This window comes from Vombatus ursinus, unplaced genomic scaffold, assembly GCF_900497805.2.
Source record: "Vombatus ursinus unplaced genomic scaffold, bare-nosed wombat genome assembly UNPS02006779.1, whole genome shotgun sequence".
Lineage (NCBI taxonomy): Eukaryota > Metazoa > Chordata > Mammalia > Diprotodontia > Vombatidae > Vombatus > Vombatus ursinus.
This window is the reverse complement of record NW_020946557.1, coordinates 7,757,677-7,771,457: the sequence shown is the minus strand read 5'-3', so window position 1 is coordinate 7,771,457 and position 13,781 is coordinate 7,757,677. Positions and strand designations below refer to the sequence as shown.

Below are 13,781 nucleotides of genomic sequence, written 5' to 3'. Positions count from 1 at the left end.
TGTGGGAATGTAATTGCATATTTTTTAGGGGTAGCTAGGTAGTACAGTGGATAGAGTGCCAGGCCTGAAGTCAGGCTCATCTTCCTGCATTCAAATCCAGCCTCAGACACTTAATAGATGTATAACCCTGGGCAAGTCACTTAACCCTGTTTGCCTCAATATCCTCATCTATAACATGAGTTAGAGAAGGAAATGGCAAACCACTCCAGTATCAGTGCCAAGAAAACACTAAATGGACATGACTGAAAATGACTGAACAAAAGGTGGATGGATATCCATCTATCTAAAAGACTCATCTTCCTGAATTAAGATAACCCTGTTGTCTCAGTTTCCTTATATGTAAAATAGTGATGTCTTGACTTAATGCAGAGTTGCACAACATCTTCTCTCTTCTAGAGTCTTCTAGAGTCATCCAAAGTCCAGGTGCAGTGGATGATCTCAGTGTCTTTGATGTTTGATTAAGCTCTAAGTGCTCCACAGTGGCTTCAGCTGCCTTCGTGGCCTTTGGAACAAATTGTTCTCATCTACCTACCCTGCTGGGGGAAAGTCACATACTTGGAGGAGACATCCCTTCCCCTCACCAATGGGTTTGAGGCCTGTCAGTTACCTTTAATCTGGTTTAGCCCATCTGCTGAGACAGGTTTACTGGGGTGTGGCCACTGTGTATGCTCCAACTTCTTAGAGCCACAGAGTTGAGTGCAAGGCAGATACAAAGGTACATGAACATCCCTGAAAAGGGCTTGGCAAGTCCCACCATAGGTTCTTGTCCTCCCTGAACACCCCATACACACCATGATTATTATTTTTACACCCAATGCTTATTCCCTTTACCTTTTAAACTGTATGCTCCAGAGACATCTCAAACTCAACACATCTAAACATGTCATTATTTTTCTGACAAAACCTTCCCTACCTCCACACTTCCCTTTTTCCATAAAAGATAGTGCTATCCTTTCACATTTGTAATCCCTTTTTTCCTTCAGGCTGCAGTTCTGGCATCATCTGTGTGAAGCCTTTTGGGATTTCCCTCCCCTTCTACAACAGCTATTGCCCTCCCTAAACTTAACTACTTTATATTTATTTATATTTCATAGGATCATAGATCTACAGCTGAAATGAACTTCTCAGACCTTGTTTGTAGTGAGGAAACTGAGGTACACCAAGATTAAATGGCTAGGGTAACAAAGCTAGTATCTGAGACAGGATTCAAAGCCCAATACTATCTACTCTGTATCCTTCCCCATCTCCCCAGCTGCCTTTAATAATTGCTAATATTACCATGACATTTTAAAGTTTTTAAATTGCTTTTCATTTGTTGTCTCATTTGAGCCCCAGAATAAAACTGTGAAGTAAATGCTATCATTATGCCCATTTTATAAATAAGGACTGTGGGGCTAAGAGAAAGGTTAAGTGACATATTCAGGGTCATAAAGCTATCTGAGGTAGAATTTGAATTCAGGTCTTCTTGAGTCTGGTACTCTATTTACCATGCCATGCTACCTCTCTAAGTTGTCTAATTTATTCTCATTATTAAGAAGGACCCTCCCTTCTGCATGGCAATCTTTTTACCTAATTAACTTACTCTCCTATTCAACACAGCCAGCCATTCTCTGCCTCATTGTCATTTACACTCAAAGGTTCTGTCCTAGGCCCAGGGAAGGAGCGCTTGGGATAGACCTAAGGAAAGAAAGGGAAGTCCATCAAGGAATTCCACCACCACCACCCCACCACCCCCAGTCTAGGCTCAGTGAAAAATCTTTTCCTCTACTCTCATCTTCCCATGCCAGAAAGGCCAGAGCACTAAGGCCAAGGTCAAAATCAAGGACAAGGGGTGAGTCCCAAGGCTCTTGCTCCCTTCTCTTCAGGGGTAGGTTGAAAGCCTAAGGAAGGGCCCACCTACCATCCTTTGGTTTTGAGGATCCAGCAGAACCTTACTTTTGTGCTCTTTCCCCGAAGGGGCCAGACCCCTCAGTAAAAAGTGCCCAAGCAGCCCACGTGGCTTTGTACAGATGGCATCTGACCCATTTCTGGGACAGGGACGAGTTCTGCCTGACTTAGGAAGCCTTGATGACACAAATCTTTTGGGACAGCAGGATGGAAACTGTGATCCTGCGATGCTGAGTCTATGGCCCTGGTCCTTGCCATGATGGACTCTGCACACCTGAAACCAGACCTTCTAGGATGTCTTCTGAAAAACACCAGAACATTTACCTTCTGGCCATGACCAGGTCTCATATTGAGAGGTACCTCTTCTGCTTCTGTGTGGCCTCCAAGTACTCTGCTTACGTTTGGCCTCTACTTACATTTCCTAGCCCAGGTACTGTCAGAGCATTGGCATCTCTCCACTAGCCAGATAGTCCAGTTTCAAATCCGCATATTTGACATAGAGAAGTATCCTAACTACTTGGCAGTCCTTCCGGGCATCACTGTTGTCTTTGAGATTCCTACCCCTAAACTAGAGGTCTTGAGAAGGTGACCAGCTGCCCTTCCCTTTGCTCCTGTTCCCAGAGGCAGGAAGGGAGGAGTCTGTGGTTGCCTTCCAGGGATAAGTGGGTGGCCTTAGCCTTGGAGAGCAAAGTCTTTCTATCCACCTGGCCAGACGCTGTTACTTGATGGTAGAGGCACAGGAAATGAGGGTGGTAGAGTTGGGAACAGAACTTCCTTCAGCAGGCCCACGGTTCACTACCCAAGAACTCCCAGTAATAAGAAGACAGATCCATTCTGAGCCAGAGGAGAGGCCCACTGACCTCTAGGCTCAGCCTCCCTCAGCAGCTCCTTAGGACCTGAAAGTCAAATGGGCAGGGGCCAAGATTACGGTAAAAGCATAAGCATCCAGGCTTGGTGTTAGCTTCCCCTAATGGCAGATGCAGAACCCAAGGAGGAGTCTTAGAGGCCAGACTGCACCAGCTGGAGTAGGCTGAGAAGACCAAGGCCAAGGCTTAGGTAGAGCCCCTAAGCTCTTGTTCCCTTTCTCCAGGGGCAGATTAAGAGCCCTCAGAGGGGCCTAAGTTGAAAGGCTTTGGTTTCCTTAGTTTTCTAAATGTTAGAGGGCCAGGGCACAGGGCCCAGGACCAGACAGAACTGTTACGTTCTTGCTCCCTTCCCCAGGCAGCACAGGGCCAAAATGTCAAGGCCTGAGCTAAGATCAGGGTCAACTTTAAGGCTGAGGATGACTGTACTGGCCGCGCCGACCTTCTGCCGGCCACACGCCGTACCCTCTCCTCCTATAAGGAGCAGGCTACCAGAGTCATACTCACTTCCGAGTCTTCGGTCCTCAGGCGGATAAACACACAGAGACGAGCCATCGGGAGGCACCAACACCAGAGCTTTATTCAGAGGCCATCACAGCAAGCCATCATAGCAAGCCCAAGCAGCAAGGCCAGAGCAACAGAATAGGAGCCAAGAGAGAGTGCGCATGATCTGACCACGCTTGTTCCTAAATACCTACCTAGCCCCTCTTCCCCAGCCCGCTTACTAGCCAATGAATGTAGGGTCAGATACTGGAAGGGGCTATCTGAGTTTAGCACACCAAGGGGAAAGGAGTGACGTAGGAGGCTAGGACTGGATACAGGGAGGAGGCATCTGGGATTAGCGCATAGATAGAGTACGTGACCTAGGAAGTCAGACTCAGATACTGGGAGGAGGGTTCTGGGGTCAGTGCTGCACAAAGGGACCCAGGAAGTCAGGAAGGTCACAAGAGGCGTCTGGGGATGACGTTGCATATAGGGAGGGGACTAAGCAAAGGGAACTCAGTCCTCTGCCGTCCCACTCCCACGTGGCACCGCCCCTTGCCTCAGGAGCTCAAGCTCCGCTACTTCCTTGTACCCAGCTTATCTCACATAGCACTGCCCACTGCCTCAGGGCTTCTCCGTATCCAGCCCATCCCAGTTCACCACGACTCTGCCTACCACAGCCCCTGCCTCGACTTCCAAAATACCCAGATCTTACCCTACTCTTGCCACAGCGCCCAACCTGGTAGCTGCCAACATCAGACAGTCCCTCACAGATGACTCTCAAGGCTCCTACTCCTTTCCCTTAGGGGCATGTCTGAAGGCCTTGGCACAGTCACTGAAGCTGCAGAGGGGCTTGAGGGTAGAGCTCTTTTTCTATTTTCCTTGTTTCCCTCAGTAGAATGTAACTTCCTCAATAGTTGGGACATTCTCATTTTTGTATTTGTATATCCAGAATTTACTGGCACAGATATATACATGCTAATTAATTGATTATGTATCATTTAAAAATATTGTTGGTTAATGACTATTATGGAAATATATTTTACATGATTGCACATATATAACCTATATCAAATTGTTTGCCATCTTAGGGAGAGAGGAGGTGGAGGGAGGGAGAAAATTTAGAACTCAAGATTTAAAAGAAAAAGAATGTTAAAAATTATCTTTACATGTAATTGGGAAAAAACAAAATATCATTAAAATAATATTGTTGGTCAGAGCTCCTTTGCCTCCAAAGAATATCTGTTAGTGGGTGATAGACAGTATTATCTATAAGTGATTGAAAGAATATGTTTGAACTAAGATAATGTCATATCTTCTCCCAGTAGCTTGTCATTTGTCTTCTGTAGTCTTAAATGTATCTTTGAAATAGAAATGGCAATCTTACATGATTGCCTTGGAAAAGTGACTCATTCCATCATATTCTGTACTATTATAATGTAGTTTGGGTGGTAAACAAATGATTGCACACTGTCACAATGAAGAATATCATTCAGACACTCAGAAGTGCACCTTACTAGAATGGTTAGTGTCATCTTTTTGTCTTTTAAAGGCACAGTTGGTGGATCTGAAATCTGAACTGACAGAGACCCAAGCTGAAAAAGTAGTATTAGAAAAAGAAGTTCATGATCAACTTTTACAACTGCACTCCGTTCAGCTTCAGCTGCATGCCAAAACTGGCCAGAGTGTCGACTCTGGTACCATTAAGGCAAAACTGGTAAGTAGCTGAAAAAAGGGTTATTTGTTTTGGATCAAGGTAGAGGGCTATTTTTTATGAAAGCAATGTATGAGTTTTTATATATATTTAAGTCAATACAACAGGATTATTCTTGTGAGTTTCATTATTGATTTTTACTCAAATTCCAGTCCATGTTTTCCTGAATTTATTGATAAGGGTAAGAAGTTTGATATAGATTTTTGAAGAAGAAAAAAAAAGAATGACATAGCCTCTGCTTTTGAACCCATGTTTTAATAGTGAGTTTCTTCTGACCTCTTCTCCTTTTTTCTTGTTTTCTCCTCTTAATGAGAATTTATCTCTTAAGTTGGTAGAATTATGGAATTTTAGAAGCAAGGGACCTTTAAGTTACTCTTGGATACTTTACAGTGTTTTATTCACAATTCTGTGAGTTAAGAAGCACAAGTATTATTACCCACATTTTATAGATGAGGAAACTGAGGCCCAGGAAAAATAACTGAAATTTAGATAGTACTTTAAAGCTTACGAAGCACTTTACATAAGTTATAGAGCCTTGCCCACAGTCACATAACTAGTGAAGAATCTGAAGAGGTACTTGAACCCAGATCTTCTAAGTCTAAACCCATTGTTACTTCCATTGCCTTTCTACCCCTTATTTTATTGATAAGGAAGCTGAATCCCGAAGAGGTTTAGGCAACTTGTCCACAGTCACAATTAGCAGTAGAGTTAAAACTGCAATTTAGATCTTTTTTGTCAGGTTCTTTTTCCCTCTGTACCAAACTAGTGCAAAACCCTTCTCTCTAGTGTCTCAGGATTGCTGTCCACTAAAATCACTAGACCTGAGAGCGTTATTGTACTTCTATGACTTTCCCCAAATGCCATGGAATATCTAGACCATGGAACTCCCAAAGACTTAACCCTACAAGTTGCCCATTTGGAATCTGACTGCCTGTTTTAGAGATGTGTTATGTGTTCTTTGCACATAGTAGATACTCAGTAAATATATGTTGAATGAATGAAGTGAATGAAACATTTAGGCTACCTTTAGATTGACATGCCAGAGCAACAGTTGAAACAATTGCTGAAGTTCTTTTCTCCCTCTTGAATATGAATTAATTAGTTCTCCTTTTAAAATGTTTGGTTTTTAATTTTTTGTTAATACAAAAAAACTTTTACTTTTTATTTTACTATTATAAGAAACTAAATGAATATCAGGAACTCTTTATAAATAGTATTATGGTGATGTAATTTGTGTTAACTTAAGATCTCAAAGTACTTCAGACATTAATTTTTGCAATAGATTTCTGAATAAGAAAAAAAAATCCTTGAGATAAGTAATTTTAAAAACATTTATTGCAGGTCAAATTGTGTTACAACATAGAATTTTAGAGCTAGAATGGACCATCAAGATCATCTTACGTATCTTCATTTTACAAATGTTGAGCTTGAAATCCTGACAGGTCAGGGGACTTGCCAGTAATTAGCTTAGTAGTATTAGAGCTGATAACTGAATGAGTGTAAGCTGAATACTCTTTGCTTTTTCTATAGTACTACACTGCCTGTATAGGGAAAATATAGTATATTCGTTCTATTGGAATTTATTTGTAATAAGCAGAGTGTAGTGGAAAGAAGTCCAGGTGTGTGCAGGGTAGTCAGGCGGAGGGTCGGCTCCTCACTCTGCAGCTTATTGGCTCTCTGACCTGGGCAGATTGCTTCATCTTGATTTCCTCATCTTTAAAATGCTAGGATTAGATTATATAGTTTTCATTCTGACATTCTAGGAATCTAAAGAATTTGCCTAAAGTAATTTCCTTGCATGGTGAGGTTGGGAGAGCCAGCTTCCCAACTCCCTGTCTCAGTCAAAGTTAGGAAGAACCAGCAGTAAAGTGCTGCACACATAACAGAGGGTCAGTGAATACCGTTGACAATAAGCAGGCCCAGGACAGAAAATGTTTGAAAGTGACAGCTTCGATCGTTTACCTTGTTAGCCATGTCTAAGTTTCTCTGTAGATTGTATATTATGCTAATAAGTTTCTTTTACTCTGTCCCTGTGTTAGAGTGTAAGCATACTCTATCATCATGTATTTTGGGGTTTTTTGTTTTTTTTTTAGTGGGGAGTTGGGAGGTTGAGGAAAGGAAGGAAAGTTCAGAAACAGTTGTTGTAACTGGATTAGTCAAATTGTTATTATGGACTTACAAGTAAATTTTTACAGTTCTATTTGTGTAGAAGGATTTGCTTTACAATCATGATTTTTACCACTTAATTCATCTGTTTATTCATTTATGTTTCTAACTAAAAAACTTTCTTCTTATATCTTAAGTCTGTCCCTTCTGTGGAAGAACTGGTAAGTATGACATTTCCCCATCTCATTTACTAGTATGCATTCTGTAGTGTGTATATGTTTATACTAAATTGATATACTTTGTGTTTTAAAATTTTACTGATGGTTATGTGTGAAAACTTTTTGAAAGGTCAGTAGGTGATCCCATAGTCTTTTCTACCATACTTCCTGATGACTATTTTCTGACCATAGTTAGCCTCAGTAGAATTTATCACTATTTGTGATTTAGTCACTGAAAGCTACCTAAAGTTTGCTTTTCCTCTGAAAGAGCTGCCTGTTTTCCCATCTTGTAGGAGATACTTTGCCAGGACTTATGGAGAGACAAAGATGAATAAGACTAGGTTTTTACCCCTCATGGAGTTTTGTTTGGTAGGGTAGGGAAGTCTTGAGCACAAATTATTATAACGCAATTAAAAATGTGGTAAGTGCTTGAGAAAGATAGAAACAAAATTCTCTTTGAGATCCTGGTTGAGAGATTACTTAAAACTGAGGCCATTTTAGCCAACTTTCTTTCTTCAGTGTATCATTATTGAAATTTCTCTAACTATAATTTTGACCCCAAGAATACGCATGACTTTGCTTGTTATATCATTGCATGTAAGTTGTAGCAACTTTTCGGAAGTCTTTAAAATGATTATTTAATCTTTTAGAAAACTGATTTGAAATTTTCTTTTGAAAGTAATAAGATATAAACTTTTAATACTGTTGTCTTCCAGTCTTCTTGCCTTCTACTCCCTTACCCCTTTATCTGACCAGTTTCATAGCTTTCCTAAAATGTTCTTCCTTTAAAAAAATTATGCTATATCTAATTAGAATTTTCATATAGACAATACCTTTTGTTTATTACCTAATAATAGGATAACATATTGTATGACCTGTTTCTTATTAAAAAATGTTACTTTTAAGTGCTTTTCTTCCTTTTATGGGTTGATTTGTAGTATGATATTTTAAAAAATAAATTTTTATTAATATCTTTGTTTTAATATTGCCTAAATTTCCCTGTGTCTCCTCTTTCCCTCTCTACTGTCCCAGAGAGCCATCCCCATAACAATTTTTTTTAAGAAAAATAGAAAAAACATAAGAAAATCATCAGAACTGATCAGTACATCAAAAAATTTGACAATATGTACAGTGTTCCATACTCATGGTTCTCCTTCCCCATTACACTTCTGCAAAGGAGCATGGTAATATATATGCTATAAGTTTTTTATTTTTCCAGATTGGTTAGCTTACTAAATTCAATAAAAGACTTATTCAGTTCTCAGTACATATATATATATATATACACATAAGATACTCTTCTAGGTGCTGGAGATACAAAGATGATATAGTCTCTGCCTACAAGGGACATGTAACCTAATGGTGGGGAGTATAAGACACACACACACACACACAAACACACACACACACACTTATGATACACACTGAATTGTGATAAAGGCAAAGGAAAGCCAGACAAAATGGTGAGAAAAATTTGAAAAGGACAGCATCACCTTCGCTTGGGGATTAGAGAGAATCAGAAAGGTTTGTTTCATGGGGGATTTTACCATTTGAGTTGGGCCTTGAAGGAAGGGATAGATTTCAGCAAACAGATTAGGGAATGTCTATTCCAAGAGCTTTATATATTTAATATAAATTTCAGATAGTGAATTATTATGTAATTGTATTGTATCCTTAGCAAGTAAATTAAAAAAATACACACACACACAAGTTTTATCTTCTTGGACTCTCAAAATCAGAAAACATCAATATGGACAGGTTTCATTAAAAAAAATTTTTTCTAGCTTTTTAAAAAAATTTGTTTTCTTTTTAAAAATGGTTTTGGGTTTAGATTAGGTTTCACCCTCCAAAAGGTAAAAGTACCTAGAGAAACTTGTAAGTTGAGAGGAGTGGTTAAGGAAACATTTTTCTTAATGTAAACTCTAGAAATCGATGCAGTCCAGGGGTGGGGAACCTGCGGCTTCCAGGACCTTTGACTGAATCCAAACTTCACAGAACAAATCCCTTTAATGAAAGGGATTTGTTCTGTGAAACTTGAATTCAGTCAAAAGGTCTCACCCAAGGACCTAGAAGGCCATATGTGGCCTTGAGGCTGCAGGTTCCCCACCCATACACTACAGCCCACGTGGACAGAAAGAGGAAATAGTAGTTGAGGAGGAAATAGGTAAACCGATTACTAGTCTTACATAGAGATATTAATTAGTATTGATGGGGGGGGCTTCAATCTGGAAATCTATTGGATCTCCCTTCTGTTGGATCTCCCTGCCAAAAGCAGAGAAGCTGATGATTTCTTGACTTGCCTTAATGATATTATCTTATCCTTCAGTTGACAGAAATTTCATTCTGTTTCTAATTCTCATCAATGAAGAGAAATTGATTTTCTTAGGATGGAAGTGATGGAAAATTGGTGGAAATTGACCATTCTGTGTTAGAGTTGGTGATTGCAAAGGAAAGGAAAGCTGGGAATAGTCTGCCATGTGCCCTAGAGTTTAGGAGATCTCAGAAAGTTCAGAAAACTGGTAGGTATAATTCCATAGAGTAATTCTTTAGGGAAAGTTAGCCCAGGAGGGATATGAGACTTAAGAATAAAATAGAGAAGACAAGAGAAACCAATCTGATAAGGAAGAAAAGGCAAGTTGCTTAAAGACAGTAGTGTAGATACACGGGAAACTTACCAGCCATTGAATGTTTTTTAAAGACTTGCATAAAAGATGGAAGCAAGGGCATGTTACATACAGATGATTTTTTTTTTATTTAAAAAATAGCATAATCCTGTAAGGAGTGCTAAACATTCAAAATGAATTGAGATCAGTGAGAAAAATTAAGGAGAACAAAAAGGATTATAGATACATACCTAGAAGGGACCTCTGGGGTCATCTCGGCCAACCTCATTGTTTTACAGGTGAGGAACAGGAGCCCTAGGAATTTAAAAGACCTAATCAAGGTCATGACTAGTAGAAATCAGAGGCTTGTTTTGAACTGATTACTTAGATTTCAAAACCGGTATTATTTCCACTATGTCACAAAAGGTTGATTTGTTTTACTTTATAAGGATGAATGGAACAATGATAAATGCCTACAGAGAGAAGGCTCAACTCTTATTTTGCTTTTGTCTTTTTGTTCAAGGAAAATAATCTTTAGACTGAAAAGGAAAGAAGAAAAATGGCTAATAGGGAGTTGATAGAAAAGAGTAGTGATAGTAAGACAGTACTTCGTTGCCCTTGATAAATTCAAGTCAGCAGGCACCGGTGAGCTACATCCCAGGATACTTAAACATTTGGCCAGTAATAGAATGATAGAGATATAACCGAATTGGAGAAGAGTAAGTGTCCCAATTTTTTGTTTTTTTTTAATGAAAGAAAGTCAGCAAACCATAGGCCAATGAATTTGACTTCATCCTGGTAACAATCTGGAAAAGTGGTATGGGAGGGGAGGGTTTGAGTCAGGCTGTGAAGGACTTTTTTTTTTAATTAAAATCTTGTGTTTCATATTACCTTCATTTGTAAATGTGTCTCTCCCTTCCCTAGAGAGTGATTCCTTGTAAGATAGAATAAAAAAGAAAGAGATAATGAAGGAAAGTAGTTCAGCAGAACTAACAACACATCAACTAAGTCTGACAGTATATGTAATGTAGAGTACATTATTAAAGGAGTGGTTTAATACTTGCCTAGAAAATGGTGATAACAAAGAGCCAGCATGACTTCATAAAGAGTAAGTCATGCCCCACTAACCCTATTTCCTTTTTTGACACTAATGCTGGTAATCAGGGAAATACTATAACATAGGCTGCCTAAATTTTAGTAGAATATTTAATAATGTCTTTAATCCTACTCTCGTAGACAAGATGGAGAGTTGTGAGCTAGATAATAGTAAGGTGAATTTGGATCTAGTTGAATGGCAGAACTCTAAGAGTAGTCATTCACTACATTGTTCAATATCATCTTGAAAGGAGATATTCTAGTGAATGTCCCAGAAATCTATGTTTGATCTTGTGTTATTTGCCATTTTTATCATCGAGTTAGATAAAAATATAGAAAGTATGCTTCAAATTTGAAGATGACACAAATCTGGGAAGGATAATTCTTGAGATTAAAGACCCTATTTTCAAAGATATATTGAAAGGCTAGAACATTAGAATGAATTAACAGGAAATTTAATAGAAGTAAATAAGAAATCTTAGGTTAGGTAATATTTGGGTTAAAAAAAATCAACTGCATCTGTACAAGATTAAGGCAGCACAGCATTTTCTCTGAAAAAGAGCTATAGCTTTTAGTGAACTACAGGCTAAACCGGAATCAGGCAGCAGTCTCTAGAAAAAAAGTTGGTCTTCTTCCTTGCCCAGGTTTAACCCATTCACCTTTGCCACTGATCCTGTCCCCTTCCCATTTTATGTGAGGTTTTGCTTCTTCAGGCATCCTCTCAGTTCATACATTTCTAATCTTTTCGCTTCTACTGACTCCTTCACTTTGGCCTATTAACATTCTTTTGAATCTGACAGAGGGGCAGGGGAGAGGGAGAGAATGGAAAGAGAGATGGAAAGAAATTCTTTATCTTGATCTTTCTTCCTGACTCAAATTATCATTCTTCCTCTCTCTTTTCTATCCTTTTACTGCTAGAGTACCAGAAGGAATAGTCTATATTCTGTGGTTCCACTTCCTCACTACGCACTCATCAATCTGTTGCAATTTATCTAGTCTCTCTGAAGCTTGTCCCCCATTACCACCTGCCTTTTGGACATTTCGAAGTTGGTGTCCCATAGACATATCAAACTGCCTGTGTTGCCCCCCCCCCAAAAAAATACCTTTCTCCCCAAACATACATTAATGAAACCACCATGCTTTTTAGTCTCCTAAATTTCCAAAATGACATTATCCTTGGCTCCTTTCTCTTACCTCACATATTCATTCAGTTGCCAGACTTTCTCATTTCTCGGTCCATAAATTTCTTGTATAAATCCCTTTCTTTCCACAAAGTCACCAGGCCTACTTTACTTCTTACCTGGACTGCTTCATAGCCTTCTAACTGATCTCCTTCCTTGTCCTCTCTAACCCATCCTCCACACCGTTGCCCAAATGATTTTTTTCTTTAAGCAGGCCTGCCTACTCAATAAATTCCAGTGGCTGCCTGTTTGATTTGATTTGCCTGATCAAATAAGAAATCTGTTTAGCATTTAAAGTCTTTTGTACTTTGACCACAACCTGCCTTTCCAGGCTTTTCATATATTATTTCTTCTTCTTGCACTCTCCAGTCCATCCAGACTGCTGCTGCCCTTGTTGTTCCTCATCAATCAGACATGACCCTTGATGTTCTTTCTCTGCTTTTATTTTGCTTGTTCCTCAAACCTAGAAAGCACTTCCTCTTTCTTTTCTACCCTTTGAATCCTTTCCTTGCTTCAAACTCAGTTTAAGTATCACTTTTTATATGAAACTTTACTTGATCCCCCAGTTCCTAGTACCCTCCTTCCCAAATTTACTTTATATTTGTATATGTTATATTTGCACTTATCTTTGTATTTATTTTGTATATTTTCTGTGTATATTTATGTCTCCCTTGAGAGCAAGATCTGTTTCATTTTGTACTTACAGCACTGCTTGTTAGGCATCTAATCAACACTTGTTAATTGATTGATCTGTCTCCAGTGCTCACCATTCTTTTTTTTTTTTTTTTTTTTTTGGCTAGGCAGTGGGGTTAAGTGACTTGCCCAGGGTCACACAGCTAGTAAGTGTTATGTGTCTGAGGCCAGATTTGAACTCGGGTCCTCCTGAATCCAGGGCCAGTGCTCTATCCACTGAGCCAGCTAGCTGCCCCTAGTGTTCAACATTCTAATGCAACTCCTCTCTCTAAAGTCATTTCTGACCTTTTATTACCAGATCCAGTGACCATATTTTCTTAGTCTTCATGTGTCTTGACTTCTGTGTATCATTTGACACACTATCTTCCCCCCCTTTTCTTAATATTTGTTTACTCTATCTTCCCTTCACTTTTTTATTTAAACCATCATGATTTTCATACCTATCCTGACTACTTTCTCTCTTGCTTTCAACTGGCTCTTCATTTTTCTGTCCCTTAAATATGAATTTCTTTCAAGGTTCTGTCCTTGGTCCTTTTTTTCTGTATATACTCTATTGGATAGGTAGAGTCTATCCCTTAGTGAGTTTATCTATGCCGCTTGCTACTTTGATTTGTCACCTCTGTGGAGTTGATTCTTTATCTATATAATGGGCTGCCTAGGTGTCTTTGTTTTGGTATTAACCCCAGTAGCTGTCAAGCTTTAGGTTCCCCAGAATCCATTTTGGGATAGGAAGCTTTAGAGAATACTTTGACTCTCTAGAGCTATAGGTGAGGGTCCAGAAAAGGATGATCAGAGTTTGAGGAAGATCATAGAACCATAAATTTGGAGCTCGAAGGGATCTGAAAGTTTGAAAGAAGAAAAAAAAAAGTATAGTTAAGCAAAATAAGTTTCCACATATTCCATGTCCAAAAGGAAACACACCTGTATCTCATTCTGCA

At 39.2% G+C, this 13,781-nt stretch overlaps 1 protein-coding gene across 1 annotated transcript in view; it reads left to right on the top strand.

Annotated features, from left to right (window-relative positions):
• The window catches only part of GOPC (golgi associated PDZ and coiled-coil motif containing), a 42,476-nt gene that overhangs the window by 10,076 nt on the left and 18,619 nt on the right, over positions 1 to 13,781 (top strand). The window contains exon 2 of the mRNA XM_027848627.1: positions 4,786 to 4,950. Within this exon, the coding sequence (XP_027704428.1) occupies positions 4,786 to 4,950 (165 nt within the window). The remainder of the gene's footprint in view (positions 1 to 4,785; positions 4,951 to 13,781) is intronic.